Source organism: Rhinatrema bivittatum, chromosome 3 (genome assembly GCF_901001135.1).
Source record: "Rhinatrema bivittatum chromosome 3, aRhiBiv1.1, whole genome shotgun sequence".
In the NCBI taxonomy this organism is placed as follows: Eukaryota; Metazoa; Chordata; class Amphibia; order Gymnophiona; family Rhinatrematidae; genus Rhinatrema; species Rhinatrema bivittatum.
This window is the reverse complement of record NC_042617.1, coordinates 570,514,938-570,533,191: the sequence shown is the minus strand read 5'-3', so window position 1 is coordinate 570,533,191 and position 18,254 is coordinate 570,514,938. Positions and strand designations below refer to the sequence as shown.

The 18,254-nt window shown below is 45.1% G+C and overlaps 1 protein-coding gene across 2 annotated transcripts in view; it reads right to left on the bottom strand.

The window, feature by feature from the left end:
- The window catches only part of LOC115088368 (coiled-coil domain-containing protein 170-like), a 91,419-nt gene that overhangs the window by 33,347 nt on the left and 39,818 nt on the right, over positions 1-18,254 (bottom strand). Inside the window, exons 7-8 of one of the 2 annotated variants that reach the window (XM_029596555.1) lie at positions 16,039-16,224; positions 11,337-11,657 (exon numbers count right to left, since the gene is read on the bottom strand). In XM_029596555.1, the coding sequence (XP_029452415.1) occupies positions 11,337-11,657; positions 16,039-16,224 (507 nt within the window). The remainder of the gene's footprint in view (positions 1-11,336; positions 11,658-16,038; positions 16,225-18,254) is intronic. The other variant, XM_029596556.1, reaches the window with a different exon arrangement.

Below are 18,254 nucleotides of genomic sequence, written 5' to 3'. Positions count from 1 at the left end.
TAAGTCTGCTACTCACCCACGTGACCCAATTCCAGCCACTTCCTTGAAACAAGTACACAGTGTTATCACCACAACAATCATAACCTTAATTAATCATTCTCTCTCAGAAGGAATTGTACCAAATGGTTAAAACAAGTTGTGATAAAGCCGATTCCTAAAAATAAAACTGGAAGAATTGACGATTGGGACAACTGTTGATCAATATCCAACGTCCTTTCTGTCTAAGATACTTGAAAAAGCAGTATTATCCCAACTTGTTAATCATTTGGAAGACCAAGCTATTCTCTTCCCAATTCAATTCAGATTTAGGAAACATCATTCAACTGAGACATTTCTCCTCTCTTTAATGAACTCTGTTTTACGATGGTTTGCTTCGGATTAATCTTATCTTCTCTTGCTAATCGACTTAATGGCTGCCTTTGACACTGCAGATCATACCCTGTTATGCCAGCAGCATTGGAATTGAAGACGGTGTTCTCAAATGATTCTCTTTTTATCTGATAGAATATTTCAAGTCAATTTGGGCAATCACATATCTGATACTTTCCATATCGATACAGGTGTCCCTCAAGGCTCAGCACTCTTGGCAACACTATTCAACATTTATATGATCCCACTATGCAAATTACTGGCGGATTTAGGAATTACATTCTTCCTGTATGCTGATGACATTCCATTCTCCAAATCAGTAGAAAATACAGTATTGACACTTTCAACCTATATGAAAGCAATAGAGCAGGAACTATTGCAACTTAAACTAACATTAAACCCTAAAAAGACTGAAATCTTTTGGTTAAGTAGAAACTCTTTGATAGCTAAACCACAGGTTCTAGACCTGGGTAATTTTCAAATTACTCCCTCAAATCAAGTACAAGATTTAGGTATCCAGCTAGATGAGAACCTTACTATGAAAAAGCACATCAATAAATTAATTAATACATTTTAAGCCAAGCTGCGAATATTACATCGGTTGAAACCTTTATTAACTTTCAAAGACTTCAAGTCTGTATTGCAATCTCTAATTTTCTAAAACCTAGATTACTGTAACTCCTTATTTCTCGGTCTCTCTGGATGACTCATAAAACCATTACAAACATTACAAAATGTTTCATCAAGGCTCGTTAGGATCCAGCAAATTCAATCACATTACACCCTCTCTGATTGCATTACACTGGCTGCCAGTACAATCCCGAATCTATTTTAAAGTATTAACGCTAACATTCAAAATCATTCATTCTAGTAACTCCGGTATGATAGGTGTGATATTATAACTATACACACCGCAGCGAACACTAACATCCCAAAATAAAGGACTATTGACTGTTCCCACAATACGAAGCACACACCTGATCCTTGTAAGAGATTATGTGCTTTCCATAGTGGGCCCAAAACTTTGGAATTCTTTACCTGAAATGTTACGTTTGATTCCAGATAGAGATTTAAATGTGAGCCAAAACCATGGCTATTCAAAAATGCATGCAACCTAATTTAAAACATCAGAAAGTATAGATCTACAATAACAAGTAGGACAAGAGATACTATCTGATCCATGAGAAACAAATTAATGAGAGATTGTAAGAATCTCAGCACAATGCACAGAATAATATGTGAAATTTATTTATTTTATTTATTTCTGTACTTCACATTTTATGACCTTGATCTTTACTTAATATGTAGTTGAACAATTCAATTGATAGACGTTAACTCTTGTTTATGAATACTTCTTATGTAAACCGTCATTATTTGCCGATTTATACCTATAAATGTTATTATTGTAAACCGTTGTGATCTTTACGTGGAACAACGGCACATAAAATGTCTAAATAAATAAATTAAATAAATAAATAAAAATATTCAAAGGGGTTTCTCTGATTAACTGGGCATCTAGCAAGAAAAATCCCAGAGTTTTGTATTTCCGGCCTGTTATCTGGCTAACAATTTAGCCAGATAAGTCAGGAGTGTTCCTGGGCACAGCAGTTAGCCAGAAAACTTAGCAGGATAATGTCAATATTCAGCATTATTTAGCTAAGTTATATGGATAAGTTAAGGACTAGTGCAGAGCAGTCCTAAGGATATCTGGGTACGTGTACCCAGATAACTTTAATCTTAACCAGCTGCGTCCAACATATAGCTGGATAAGTTAAAAAAACAAAAACCTTCTGGACCATCAGGCCCAATCCCCTATCTCCCACCTTCCAAAATAAGTAAAAACTATGTTCGGTACAATGCCCAAAGGCCCTCCCTCTTCCAAACCCTCCACCCCCCCCCCCAAAAAAAAAAGAAATAAAAGTGAGGGCAATGGTGTCCGAATCACCCCCCCCCCCCCAAAATGAAAATCCCAGGCTTGCGAATGTGCCCTGCTCCTGGAGGCCTTGCTGTGTTTGGGTGCTTGCGGGCAAGGTGGGCATCCGGAGGGGGCCCCAAGGCAGGCCTGGGATTTTCATAGTGGGCATGGGGGGCATTGGCCTGCTATGGCTGCACCTTCTTTTCATTCTTTTTGAGGGGGGGGGGTAAGATCTATGGAATGAACCTGAACATCAAGCCAATAAAAATGATGGTAATCTAAACAACACCAAGACTAAAGAAATATTTGCTGGTGGAATAAAACTGGAAGAAACTGAGGAGACAATTTTCAAACTGTCCGCATTGGGTCAAAATCCGCAGGTGCTCTTTAATCATGCACTTTGTGCCAATTTTACAGGAGAAAGCACGTGTGCACTTTCACTCTGAAATTCGCTGCGGGTACAGAGGACTCATCGACACTTGCACCTGCTTTTTGTGTAGGCAGATTTTCTACAGAAAATAACATACACGGACTTGGAAAATACAATCTGCCCAAAACAGGCTTTTAGGGGAACTGAGGCACAGCAGTTTGTAGACAGCCAGTATATATGCATGTCTGATGTTGTCATGCGTATACTGCTGATTAGATTAACCGTTTCATGTACTGCACCTGCCTAGAGTATCTGACAGGACATGAAACTTTAATAAATTGAAACTATAAATAAAATCGCTACTTACTGGGAAGACTTGCCTGGAATATAAATATCAAGATAACTGGATCATAGAAGATGGAAAGTGTTTAACAGGAATGAAAAATAAGATTTAGGATTGCAAACAATTATTTTTGGGCCCATAAAGATTTTCTTAGAATAAACTTAAAGATGAAGAAAAAGCTACAGAGTACATTCTTCTTCTCAGTGATAGGATAGGGAAGTGAAACATGGACTTACAGTGAATGGAACATAAAGAAAATGCAAGGATATGAAATGTGATGTTATAGAAGAATTCTGAAGATTAACTGGAAGGACATGATCGCAAATGAAAGGGTGCATGAAAGACAGAGAGGTGGAGGAATCCATAGAGCAAAATTATATTGTTGCGCCGGAGGTGGACCCTTGGGCCGAGGTGCGGTTGACGTTACCCGTAGGAGGGATCCTACGAGTCCCCACCATCGGCAGGCAGAGAGGGCTGACGGACGGAGGCCGGCTGGCGCTTCACCAATACCAGCCTCCGTTCCCCGCGGGTTGAGCCTTTGGGTGCTGGGGCCGGCTGGACTTAGGTGGCCTCTGTCAGTGTTCGTCGATGGTTGGATTGAGGTCAGCCCAGAGCCAGCAACTGGTGTAGGTATCAGTCTGTAATGGACAAGGCAGAGTCCTGGAGACCCAGGCGCCAATTCAACACAGTCTGAGAGAGAGCGCCTGAGCAAGAACAGGCCGAAGCCTGAATGAACCACGTCCAGGATAAAGGCTGAAGAAGCGTCTTTAAGCAAGCTGGGTTCTGGGCTGGCGGCAATCTGGAAGCAGTAGCAAGCAAGGCTGAGGTCTAGACGAGGAGAGAGTCAAAGGATGGTCAGACGAAGCAGAAGTCCAGGGCTGGAGAGAAGCAATGGCGTGGTCAGGCAATGCAGAGGTCCGGGGCTGGAGAGAGGCAACGGAGTAGTCAGGGAATGCAGGGTCAAACCAGGTTAGCAATCCGAAGGAGAGATGAAGGAACAGGAACACCGGAACAAGGAAACAGGAACGAAGGCAATCAGGATCGGGAACCAGGAATAGAAGAAGCAACGAGTACTCGACCAGCGAGGGGACCTGTTGCAAAGGCAATTTGAGAGAGCGGAGCCCAGCCTTATATACTGAAGTTTAGCCGATGTCATCATCCGGGGCCACGGCCAGTTTCCCACCGCGGGCCCTATTAAAAGATCAGCTGTGCGCGAGCGGGCACCTAGGGAGAAGCAAGGCGTTGGTCAGGATGGCGTCTCTCCGCGGCCCACGCGGAGAGGCTCGACGCGGAGCATCAGGAGCTGTAGCAGAGCCAGAGGCCCCAGGGGCAGCCTGAGGACGGAGCCAGCGGCCCACATCTGCCAGAGACGAGAGACCAGGTGCTGGATCAGTTTAAAAGAGGTGAGGGGCCGAGCCGCGGATCTGCTGTGGGCGGCGCACGTAACAGATATTTGTTGGTCATATACTCACAGGCTATGTTAAAAAAATTACATAATCATGATACAAGGTAAAGGAGACAAAGGAAAGCAGAGAAAAAAAGTTTGCTTATTGTAAACGGTGTTCACCATAAACAGCAGGATGAATTATCCATGAGACATGGAGTGTCATCATCCAACAGAGCCAAACAGACCCTTTTCTCTGTTCTTAGAACTTTAGCTCTACTGAGCATGTGCGGGAATTCTTGCACCAGGGTTGCCTTGTGAGGTATCTTAATCGATAACTGAGCTAAGTCTAGGTAAGTTGTTGACTCTCCAGGGAGGCAGGTGGGAATTTGGTATGACTACTTCATCTCCCACATTCTTGTTTGTAACGCCTGCAGAATATCATGATTTGGGATGGCTGCTGGTTCCGATAGGGTTTCTAGAATTTGAAGAAAACTGAAAACCTTTGCACAAGGATCCTTATCCCTACGAACATTGACTCTGAATGTTGTTCCCAGCTTATCCAGAAATCTGGTGGAGGCGAGAATTCTGGAGGGTCAGGGAAGAGATCAGAGGGATTCCCCATTAATCCCCCTTCAGATCTAAAAGGGGAGAGAACACTAATCCAGGACCCCAGTGATGAATTTGGTGATTGAGGAGTGGATCTTGATCACCTCAGAAGGGTAGACTCTTGGTGAACCTCCTCAGACTGGCTGGACTCCACTGCAAGCGAGTGTTTAGGACTATATCCATCTGATGTCCACTCTGGAAAGCTGGGACGCCTTCTCATGGAGTAAATCTGATATTTTGTGAAGGAGAGGTTGGAGAGTACCCTCTTTATCCTTGGACGGCAGAAAAGTAAAGAAAAATTTCACCAATTCCTCCACTTGGTCCAACGGCTCTTTGGCCAGGCATTGAACATCTTCTGATATCAGGATGGAGTCCTTTTGCACCTCATTTGGAATATGAAAGATCGGTACTAGATGCTAGTTGGAAATTAAGAGGATCACTAAACAAATAGAATCCAGCATCTCTACGCAAAGGCCCTGTTCCAATTTGGATGATGACATTGCCATTGATTGGTGGGGGTAAGTGCATTTTATCACCTTTTGTCTTGTGGGTCTACCTCTTTGTATTGATAAAGTGGAAAGCAATTGAGTCAGCAACACCACTTCCTGGTGCATTGATGATGGAATAATCTGTTCTGTCTCTCGGAGCAGTATTGGTGTTGAGATTTGATGTATGACATGCTCTGGAGCTCAGTGTGCCAACTACATTTAGGATTTATGCATTGGGGCTTTGTTTGTCAATGATGTTGATGCTTTGTGCTTTAACAAAGCTCTATGCATCAATGATGCTGATGATCAATATGTCGATGGAGAGTGGGGTATGATATGCATTCCAGTATCTCAAAGGTATAATGTACAAGAAGCAAACATTTTTTAGTGGAAAGGAAGTTCTAGAACAAAAGATTATGATATGAGGCTCAAATGGGATAAATTCACAGAAAAATAATTTTTCACAGAAAAATGAATGGACAGCCTCCCAGGGGAGGTGGAGGCCAAACATGACAGAATTCAAGGAAGCATGGGATAAACATAGGAGAGTTGAGAAGAAATGAAGGGAAAATCAGAAATTAATTGTAGTTTATGGGGTTGCAAAAGGAAGCAAATTGAGCAGATTAAATGGGTTCTATGTTCCTTATTTGCTGTTATATTCCATGTTTCTATGAGATTTAAGAAAAAGGAAAATTGGTTCTTACCTACTAATTGTCGTTCCTGTAGTACCACAGATCAGTCCAGACACCTGGGTTTGGCCTTCCTTCCAGCAGACAGAGGAAAGAAAGTTTAGTTGACACTGCCACATAACCTGGTGTGCCACCTGCAGTCCCTCAATATTGACCTGTACCCAAGCCAAGATAGTAACAAGCATGACTACAAGAAAACATAAACACATCTCTCTGAACAAACAGTAGGAAGTGGAACCTTATAATGGAAATGATACTTTCCGACCTTAACCACATGAGGAACTAAACAAAACCTGTGCCATTCTTCAGACAAATTACAATAACAAACTGAGCGGACTCTCCAATTCTCCCCCTATCAACTGGGCAGGACTCTGGACTAATCTGTGGTACTACAGGAATGAAAATTAGCAGGTAAGACAAGACGCAGCAGCCTGTCCTCCGCTAGATTGATCAAATCTGCAAACCATAGCCACCGAGGCTACTCCGGCACCATTAGAATCACCTCTCCTGGATGAATCTCTATTCGCTGCAACACTTTGCCCACTAGTGGCCATAGTGGAAATACATACAGGAGAACCCCTTGCGGCTATGGGAGCACTAAGACATCGGCCCCTTCCACTCTGAATTCTCTTCTGTAATTGAAGGAGTGCAGAGCCTTGGCATTCCTTTGAGTTGCCATCAGGTCCACATGGGGTATGCTCCATTTGTGACGGATAAGCTGCATTGCTTCCACTGACAATTCTCATTCCTCGGGATCCAGATGTCAATGATTGAGAAAATCTGCTTGCACATTTTCTATCCCGGCTATGTGAGAAGCCGCCAATAATTCCAGATGTTGCACTGCCCAGCATATTAACTCCTGGGCCTCCTGAGCTACCACCTGACTCTTGGTACCACCCTGTCGGTTGATGTAAGCCACTGTTGTCACATTTTACAACAAAATCCTTACCGGCTGCCTGTGTAAGAGAGGTAGAAAGGCACGCAACGTGAACCACACGCTCTTGTCTCTAAGCGATTGATAGACCATGACACCTCCTCTGCCAACTACCGACCCTGTGCCGATTGAGTCTGGCATACAGCTCCCAATCTGGAGAATCTGACATCAGTGGTGACCACTATCCAATTCGGAATCTTTTAAGTCTACCCCTTAACCTAAGTGGTCCCGATTAAGCCACCATGAGAGACTGGACCTGGCCATCTTCGTATGAGGCAGCAGCAGATGAAACTGTTCTGACAACAGACTCCACCAGGAAAGCAATGCTCTCTGCAGAGGCCTCATATGAGCAAACACCCAAGGAACCAATTCAAACATGGAAGTCATGGAACTGAGAACCTGCAGGTAATCCCACAACCTGGGAGCCGCACTCTCCCAACAAGCTGTGAACCTGCCTCTGCAGTCTGCAAATACTTTCCCTGGTGAGAAACACTTTTCCAGTTCTGGTCTCAAAACGTGCCCCCAGGAACTCCAAAACCTGAGTAAGAAGACTTTTCAACAGACTCACTACCCAACCCAGGAATCTTAACCGTTGCAGTAACAATGCTAATGCTTGTCTGCAAAGAACTTCTGACTTTGCTCGAATAAGCCAATTGTCCAGATATGGGTGAACTAGAATGCCCTCCTTCCTGAGAGCCACCACCAACACAACCATCACCTTGGTGAAGGTCCTCAGAGCAGTCGCCAACCCGAATGGAAGTGTGTTCCAAGAATCATGAACCTCAGGAATTTCTGATGATCTGGCTGGATCGCTATGTATAAATACACTTCAGTCACGTCTAGAGGTCAAGAACTCTCTTTTGTACACTACTGCAATGACTGAGCGCAGGATTTCCATCTGAAAACGAGGAACTTTGAGAGCCACGTTCACCTTTGTTAAAACCAAAATCGGGCGGAAGGTCCCTTTGGAACCAAAAAATAAATGAAATACCTCCCTGTCCCCTGTTCCTCTATGGGGACGGGAACAATGGCTCCCAGCATCTGTAAGTGATTGATTGTTTCCTATACCACCTGCCTTTTGTTTACGGAAGTGCAAGGAGAGACCATGAACAAGTCCTTTAGTGGGTGAGCAAATTCTAAAGCATAACTCTGTTTTATCACACTTAGGACCCATTGGTCCGACGTGACTCTAGCCAACTCCTCGTAGAAAAGAATCAACCAACCCCCTATGACCAGCACCGAGGAGTAGGATGGCCTTGATTCATTGGGCAGACTTGGATCCAGACGCCTCCTAGCCGGAACCATCTCTATTTGGCTTTTGGCCTCAAAAGGACTGGTTCCAGAACTGCTGCCTCCCGGTGCCTTATCTCTGGGCTTCTCCCAAAACCCTATTCTGCTGAAACCGCTGAGTCACCCTAAAGCGGGGCAGCATAGAAAAGGACCCTTTTCCACCCTTTGGCTTATCCTCTGCCAACCTATGCCATTTATTCTCTCCCAGATGCTTTACAAGCTCCTCTAAGTCATCTCTGAAAAGCAGTTTTCCTTTAAATGGTAATGCTTTTTCCAAATGTCCACTGAACAGTTCCTCAATCAAAGGAGTCACCTGACTGAGACTGCTGACATCATAGTCCTATAGGACATTCTGATGAGGTCTGCTCTTCACCTGCTCCGCCTCTAATGCTGACATAGCTTTTCAGCCTGCAGCTGCTGTACCCACCGCAGACCAGCACAAAGTATAAAACTGCTGCAAACTGCAGCCTGAATGTCCAGAGCAGACATCTCAAAGATCTTTTTGAGATGGACTTCTAACTTCCTACTTGCATATCTTTAAGTGCTGCAGAACCAGCCACTGGAATGGTTGTTTTCTTTGTAAGCGCCAACACTGAGGCATCCATCTTTGGCAGCCTCAACAATTCAAGCATGTCTTCTGGTAATGGATATAGTTTATCTATTGCTCTACCAACCGTCAAACTGGTCTATGGAATATCCCACTTCCTCACTGCTAACGTCTTCACCGATTTATGGAAAGGGAAGGCTTTCACAAGACCTCTTAAGCCATCCATGACTGGGTCCACCTTTTCCTTATCAGATTCTTCTCATGGAACCTTAATTCCCAGCTCCTTAAGGACACAGGAAATCAGGAGCCACAGTCCTTCCCTGTGAAAAAGATGAACCACCTTTGGTTGACCCCACCCCTTGTCCGGACCTTGTCCTTCTGGAGAAGAATCCACCTCAGGAGGATCCTCTACTGCAAGCTCCTCCTCCAAATCCCCCGAGGCCTCGTCCACAGCATCCGAATGTGCAGCCTTACCCAGGACTCGCCAAATCCTGGCCACACCACTGGTCACAAGATTTTGGACCTCTTCCTAGGTGGCGGACCCTGCGGACCCTCTTGCCTGGAAAAACGCTGCCCCATAGCCTTCCTGGAGAGATAAGCCTTATACAGCAAAAGAACAAAATCGGAAGAAAAAATGGCAGTATCATCAGGATCCTCTCCCAGGAGATCCTCATCTTCCCCAACAGAGACTCCCGGGCCCCCGGGTCCTTCGCAGGACTCTGATCGGCCAGGGACAGTGATGGACAGAGATTCCCCTCCCACCCCCGCAGCCACAGAGGCAGCCATGAGGGAAACCAAAGGAAGGGGCCCGATGCTGCGCCGGTATCTCCCGCAAACCTTGCGGTCTCAGGATGCCTCCCTGACCTTTTTTTTGGTCGTTCCTGAGCTGCCCTCTCCCCTGGAGAGGCAGCGGGAACAAACACTGGTTTGGGACAGGCGACGCCCGCATCACCGCACATGGAGGACCAGCTACCATGTGGCATACCTCCTGCCAGTTCTATTGCACACCCCGACAGCTGCTCAGAGGACACCGAGGAAGTAAAAGAAGTGAGAGCCATCATAACCTTGCTCCTGCCCAGCTGCCTGCGATCTGCCCCCTCGAGTGAAGCAACAAAAATAAAAATGAAATCCTTTTTTTTTTAACTCTAAAACTTTAAAACTTTAAAAGTCTAAGGACACTTCCCTTGAAGATAGGCAGTGGGCTCCGAACATTCTCCTGGGGGTGAGAGAACTGGCCCTCCCACAGCAGCAAAAGAACAGAGACAAATAAGGGTCTCCCAACTCCCTGCTCGTCCATCTCAGGACCAGAAGGGATGGTCCCACCAGGACCTTCTGGGAGGAAAACCTCTTCTTTCCTTTTCCCTCTCTACCTTTTTTTTTTTTTTTCAACTAATTTCCAGACTGCAGGTTTTGCGCCTCCACCATCTGCTGGAGACAGAGAAATACTGAGGGACTGCAAGTGGCACACCAGGTTATGTGGCAGTGTCAGCAAAACTTGCTCTGTCTCCATCTGCTGGAAGGGAGGTGAAACCCAAGGGGCGGATTTTAAGAGCCCTGCTCGCCTAAATCCGCCCAAAACCGGGCGGATTTAGGCGAGCAGGGCCCTGCGCGCCGGGAAGCCTATTTTACATAGGCCTCCCGGCGCGCGCAGAGCCCCGGGACTCGCGTAAGTCCCGGGGTTCTCCGAGGGGGGCGAGTCGGGGGCGTGTCGGGGGGCGGGCCCGGTCGTCGCGGCGTTTCGGGGGCGTGTCGGCAGCGTTTTGGGGGTGGGTACGGGGGCGTGGCTACGGCCCGGGGCGGTCCGGGGGCGTGGCCGCACCCTCCGTACCCGCCCTCTGGGAGGCGTAAATCCCCCAACAAAGGTAAGGGGGGGGTGTAGACAGGGCCGGGCGGGTGGGTTAGGTAGAGGAAGGGAGGGGAAGGTGAGGGGAGGGTGTTAGAGGATTCCCTCCGAGGCCGCTCCGATTTCGGAGCGGCCTCGGAGGGAACGGGGGTAGGCTGCGCGGCTCGGCGCGCGCCGGCTATACAAAATGATAGCCTTGCGCGCGCCGATCCAGGTTTTTTAGTAGATACGCGCGGCTCCGCGCGTATCTACTAAAATCCAGCGTACTTTTGTTTGCGCCTGGAGCGCAAACAAAAGTAGGCTATTCGCGTGCCTTTTAAAATTCGCCCCCAAGTGTCTGGACTGATCTGGGTACGTACAGGGAAATCTAATTTTTCCTTACATATTAAAGGAGGCAAATGTAAGCAATGTAACAGGAAAACTATGGCATTGTTAGAATGAATTAAAAAAAACAACCCCAAGAAAAAATCATTCATCTGCAAATAATCCTTTTATAGTTTCTTAAGAAAAGGATTTAAAAACCTTCAAAGTATGTCATGGATTCAGGCAACTTACCATCTTTTTGCTCTCTTCTCTGTGGAGCACATCATGGATCCTCTCCAGGATGGCTTCTTCGGAGGGTTTCACCGTGACAGAGCTGCAGCTGCTAAGCAGCTCTGCCACCTGATCCTTAAAAGCGCTGAGCAAACCAAGAGTGACCCTGGCTTCTCCGCGGCTGCTCCTCAGGCTTTCGTCCAGCTCACTGCTGCTCCTCTTCAGCTGCACCAGCTCTTGCTTGCTGGCTTCCCACGCCCGCTGGTTGGCCAGCACCCTATCCTGCAGAATTCGGCTCTCCCGCTCGAGGCTCTGTTTGGCTTCGGTGGCAGAGTCCAGATCCTGACATAAGACAAAGCATAACCTCAGGCTGGGGGGGGGGTGCACTGCCTGCTCCTTTTAATGTGAACAACACCTGCAAAACTGATCAGATTTTACAGTATTCAGTATGTTATTGCGCAGGGAAGAAACTGAGAGGAAAGCTTATCTCCCAAAAGAAAGATATTTATTTATTTATTTATTTATTTATTTATTTATTTATGGTTTTTATATACCGATCTTCTTACATTATATGTAAATCAAATCGGTTTACAGAGAACAGTTGAATAAGCTTGCTTGTGGGCAATTACATATAACAAAGAACTTTTTTGAGTAACATATTGTATAACTTTTTGAATAACATTTAAACATAAGAGCAAAATATACATGGCTAAAAACATAAACATAAGAGCAAAATATACTATACATGGCACAACAGGTCTTATATGTCTAAATCTTAATGTTTTAGATTGAGCTTTTCTAAATAGCATTTAAAGAAGAAATAAATAGCCAAAAAAGACAATGTCTAAAATATGGTATTATGGAATATTCCTAGTTCCTAATTGTACAGATGTCTTACAGGAATTTGTTAACAGTAGTCTAAGATAATTTACTTCTGCATTGGTAATTCGAAGCGATCAGGGAGGACTGGGAATGGGTAGACTATGGGTGAGGGGGTCGGGATGGGTGGGCGAAACTCAGAATCCAAGGGGGGAGAGAAGAATAAAGGGAGGGGGGATGGAGGGGTTATATAATTAGAGCGGAGAGGATGTAAAAAGAGTTCGTTGAAGCAGCTTTTTAGAAATCATGGAAATGCTTGGCTGAATAGCCAGGTTTTCAGTTTTTTCTTGAATGACTGGTGGCAAGTGTCTTGTCTGAGTTCTGGTGGTAGTGAATTCCAAAGTGAAGGACTTGCTGTGGAGAAAGCCCTATTTCTTAGTGGAGTTTTGGTTTGAGGGATGACAAGGGTGTCTTGGTATGCTTTTCTGATTGGTCTTGTTGATTTAATGAGTTGATGGGTGAGATCGATAGGTGCTATGTTGTTTAGGTATTTGTGAGTGAGGGTCAGGACTTTGTAGGAGACTCTGAATTTAATTGGAAGCCAGTGGAGATTGTAAAGAATGGGCGTGATGTGGTCTCTCTTGTTAGAATTGGTCAGGACCCTAGCTGCAGAATTCTGTACCATCTGGAGAGGTTTGATGGTGGAGGCTGGTAATCCGATTAGCAGCGCGTTGCAGTAGTCAATTTTGGTCAGGATAATTGATTGCAGGACGAGGCGGAAGTCGTGAGCGTGAAGTAATGGTTTAAGCTTTTTCAGGACTTGTAGTTTGAAAAAGCATTCTTTGGTTGTGTTGTTTATAAATCTTTTTAGGTTCAGCTGATTGTCTAGAAGAACGCCTAAGTCTCTTACGTAGGATGTATTTTTGAGGCTGTCTAGGATTGGTGTAAGTGGATTTTGATGAGCGGTGTCTTTTTGTTGTTGATCTGTTATAATGGGTGTGATATTTGTATTAACAGATAAGCAAAATGTTTTGCCACAAATATTTAAAAAGTAAACATTTCACCTAGGTGGAAAAAAAATCAAGAAAAATGTCAACTTTCAGGAAATGTTTTCATCGCAACATTTATAGGAAAATCTAACAGAAATGCCAAAAAAAAAAAAGCAACCACTGATTGAGCACATTTTTGTTAGCTTTCATAACCCTCTCCTTGTTTAACTTAAAGACCAAAAAAAAAATTGGTGATGAACACATGAAGACTGGACTTTTCACCGGCTACTGCATTTTCATATGAAAAAATCTCCCATTAAAGGTAATGGTAGGTATTCATGAATTTGCACATTATTATGGGAAATGTTTGTGATGGGTAGTGAGACATGGAATTTACCGCAAGAAAAAAAAAAAGGTATTAGCGGTGAAAATGTCTGAGAAATGAAAAGCTGGACTTCAGTAACTTGAGAGAGCTGTAGATAATGCTAAGGGACGAGACCCCTGCTCCTTAAACTATGACTTCTTACAAGGAGCAGCTGTACCCACTGCACATGCTGACTCTCACGCCAAAAGAGTTCCTGGACTCCGAGCTGAGCAGTGTTACCGGTAAATGGTTTAGATTCCCAATTCCGCCATATTCCACGGAGATATTTAAAGCTGGTATTTCCCCGTAAATGAGGCGCCCTTTATATGGTCTAAACTGAAAAGGGGGAGGGGGTCTAGAAAGCGCTTTCCAGAAGATAAAATATCTTTCTGCCTATTTTTTAGTTTTAAGTTCATTACATTCCCAAGTTGCCTCCCAAGCTTGCCAAAGCCTATTATTTGTATCCTCGGGAACTGGCGTCAAAAGACATCATTTCCAGAGAAAACCGCTCCACAATTCTGATGGACTGACTCCTGAAGAGGGAAGAAGGCCACGGATCGAGTATAAGGACCTGCGACAGCACAGCAGGCAGGCACAAATGGGCAGACCGCAGAGCACGGGGTTCCCCTTTTTGTCAAAAATCATCTGCGTTTCAATGTCATCATTTCCCATTTCATGTTTTAATTCATTTTAATTCCATTTTACTTGGCGTGGCCTAATGGTTCTGATCAATAGCTGACCCACAAGTTTTCCAAGTTCCTTAAGAATTTTCTGAAAAGGGGCATCTCATAGGGATGTGCAGGGGGGAAAAAATGTTTTGTTTTTTGGTTCGTTTTCGGGAGATTTTTTTTCCCCATGTGTGGAATGTTTGATTCTTTTTATTTGTGTGAAAAAAAACAAATCAAACATTAAAAAAATAAAAAAGTCCCTAAAGAACCACAAAATGAAAACGAGGCCTTCCAATCCACCCTTCCCACCTACCCAGAAAAATACCAGGACCAGGATCCCCCCCCGGCCCCAACTTACCCGGTCCGGTGGGGATCTGCCGGTTAGACCCAGGCCTAGGCCGAAGCCTCAGCCTTGCGTAGGCTGAGGCCACGGTAGGTTGTCACGACTTCGGCCTGCTCAAAGCCGATGCCTGGGCCTTGGCCTAGGCCAAACCCCAGACCCATGGCCCGAGGCTGGGTCCCAATGCCTGGGCCTTGGCCTAGAATCAAGCTCAGGCCCAGAGCATAGGCCTCGAAGCACGTCCATCATCCTCTTCTTTCTTCTTCAACTGACACCATCTGCTAGGATCGCGCCAGAGTTAATTAACTCTGGCGTATTCACCTCGGCAGACAGCACCATTATGATGTACAGCAATCTACGGGTCACAACATCGGGCCTGGGTCCAGGCTCTGGACCAAGCCAAGGCCCAGGCATCGGGTCCCGGCCTGGCCACTTTCAACATATCAGGTAAGTTTGTTTGGGGCAGCCAGCTCGGCCAAGGCCCCAGTACCAGCCCAGGCCTAGGCCGGGACCCCGGCTTCACGCTCGGGCCTAGGCCACGACTCCTGCTTTGGGTGCTTGCTAACATTTTGCTTAGCATCCTAGTCACAAAAGTAATGATGTGTAAAAGCTGCATGGCACTTTGTAGAGTTAAATCCCCCTTGAGCTAACTGGCTCAAAGCACAAGGGCTTGTTAGCATGGGGGAATCCCCCCGCAATCTTCCTGACTCACTTGTTGACCATTCCCCCCCCCCCCCCCCCAAAAAAAAAAAAAAATCACCACCTAGCTTCCTCCCTAAAGAAAGAATTCCTCCGAGCCTCTCCAGCAGAAGCCCTTTGCTTCTGCATAGCTTGCTATAGCCGGAAGTGCCACCAGCTGACACCATCTAGCGGTGTGCGGCTATGCAAGCAGAAAGTTCAGCTTCCCTTCTGCCAGCGAAGACTGGGAGTGCAGTGCCGTGAGCTGGGACTTTCGGATGAGGGTCCCAGAACCGTAGGGCATCTTTGGGACTTGGCATGCTGCCGTATATTATCATTTAACACCTATCTGCGGCAGATAAGTTTCCTAAGCCTCAAAGGGCTCCGTATTTATTTATTTGTTTGTTTATGTCAAATCGAACGTCGGTATAGAAAAATAAATAAATAAATAGATTTATATTCCGCTTTTTGCACTTTTTTTTCAGCACTTCAAAGTGGATTACATTCAGGTACTGTAGGTAAACTTAGCAGGGGGTTAGTGAACAAAGTGATAATAGCTATAAATTTCATGATCATCTTATTTGAATATTTTGCACATGCCTGATTTCACCTGAATTAAATCTTTAGTGATAAGACTGAAATCTGGAACGCCCACAGTATTAAGAGACCTTAGTGAGTCAGCCCCATTATATAGTAACGGAGTAACACAGTATATTATGGCAGATAAAGCAAGTGATACGCCTTTACCAAGTACTGCATAAAATGAGTGTCAGTCACTCAATCTGCAATTTTTGTGACACGCAGAAGAAGCACAATCACACGTACGTTTGTTCTACACGCCCACACTCATGAAAGAGCAATATACCTTGCGAAGGGTTTCCATTTCTTCAGCGTATGTTGCCAGCTTTTTCTGCTCTCGGTTGACCTCAGACACCAGCCTCATAATGGTCTCTCTGCTAGCTTTTGCCTCCATCTCATGGACATTTATGGTCTCTTCAAGACTGACGATCCTGCCTTTCATTACTGCATTTTCTTCACGCAGCTCACTGACCTGAAACAAAGAAAAAGCAACTTTACTATTTATATGCCGCTAACGAGAAATAATCATTTAACTACAGTCTATTGGAACTAATGCTGTGTCACGGATGTTATCGCCTCACCTTAATAAAGAAGAAATACTTGGCTGATTAGCATGAGCCACTCTTCACAAATTTTGCAGAACCTTGTTTAGGGATTTTATTTTATTTTTATTTTTTTTTTAAATAAACTAAATGCTAATTTTGCATTAGAAAATAAAACAGAAAAGAAACTAAGCGGCTGTGCTTAACCCTTTCGTAGCTTAGAAAACAGATCAGACCCAGTGCACAGCAGACACTGGGAATCCAAGGGGTGTTTGCTATACCGGAGATTCATAAGAGATCAGCGGGAACCTGTTTGGGACGCACGCAGGACATTTGGAACCACACGGCTGGGCTCATGCAGGTTTCACTGCTTAATATGACACCCAGCACTGATGTCCAGCGGCTTGGAATTTGAAAACGAGGGTCCTAGAAGCGCAAAGCACAGCAGAGGAGAAGAGTGGCTCAAGCACACCCATCTGGTGAGAAAAAGCCTGTTTGGTAACCTATGCGCAGATTATAGTTACAATGCATTTACTGTATAACTTCAGCATGTCAACACATATCAAAGTAGGCTAATGGTCATCGGTGGCATTATACTGATATATGTATATGTATGAAATATATATATATATAAAACAAATCAGGCAGTAATAATAGTATCCAATAAATGTCCAGAAAAAATATATTCATATCAACAAAGAATGAACACTCACAACTAGCATATTTAGCAAATTACTATACATTACTACAAAAATTATTATTAGTGTTGAGTGGAGATGGCTAAAATTTCAGCCTTCAGGGCATTCAAGAGGTTTCAATAATCATTGTTCAGGAAGAGCTGTGCCTCGCAGTTGAGCAAATCTATAGAAGTGTTGTTACGTTGACAATAAGATTTGCTGATAGTTCTAGTTTTACATTGGACTATTGGATCACTGAACTGTCAAAAAGACTTTTTTTTGTTTTAAAATTCTAGTCTGTGATTTAATATATTAGTGACATTGTATATCTTTTTTCCAAATACTTAACTTTATTTAATAAAAATTATTTTCTGTATAATAAAAAAAAATTTTGCAAGTTAAATAAATTCTGAGTAATTTTTCTAATAATTTATAGTAATTTGCTAAAACACATTATGTTGCGCTTCCCGGCCACGTATGCTCCGCGGCCGGGCTTGCTCACCTCGCTATGCCTTCTACCAGCTCCGGGCACATCCCCTCCACAGCCGCTTCCAGCTCGTGGCGTCTCCTGTGCTCCCACTCCAGACCAGGCCTCACGGCTGGGCTCGGCGTCCTCCCTAGGTGCGCGCTTGCGTCCTGTTCCAGTCTCCTGTTCCTGCATCCTTCTGTTTCAGTCTTCTGTTCCAGCGACCTCCTGTTCCAGAGTCCTCCTCTTCCTACGTCTACCCAGGTAGTACCATTCGGACTGTCTTCTCAGTATTGACCTCTGCCTGTTACTTTGACTACGTTTGATCGCCGCCTGGATTTGACCTTTGCCTGTTTCCTTGACTACGTCTGCACGCTGCCTGGAACTGACCTCTGCCTGTCCACTGACCACATCTGCACGCTGCCTGGAACCGATCTCTGCCTGATCACAGACCACGTCTGACCGCCACCTGGAACCTGACCTTTGCCTGACATAACATCCTCGGATTGACCACTGGTATTGACCCCTGCTTTGGCTAACCATGCTATCCTTGACTCTGGCCTTGGTCCTCGCCCTTCATTCATAGACACTGTTCTGGCCTACTCTGGCTCCTGAACTTCCTAACCTGAACATCGACCGCGCACCCTTGTTCGTGGTGGGCACACCCCTGAACTTCATCTCTCGGAGACCCTCCGAGGCCCACCTAAGACCAGGCGGCCCGGGTAACCAAGGGCTCAACCTGAGGGAACCCCGGGTTGCTATTGGCGAAGTTCCAACTATAGCCTCTGTCTCCTCCTGTGCTCCTCCTCCTGGTGGC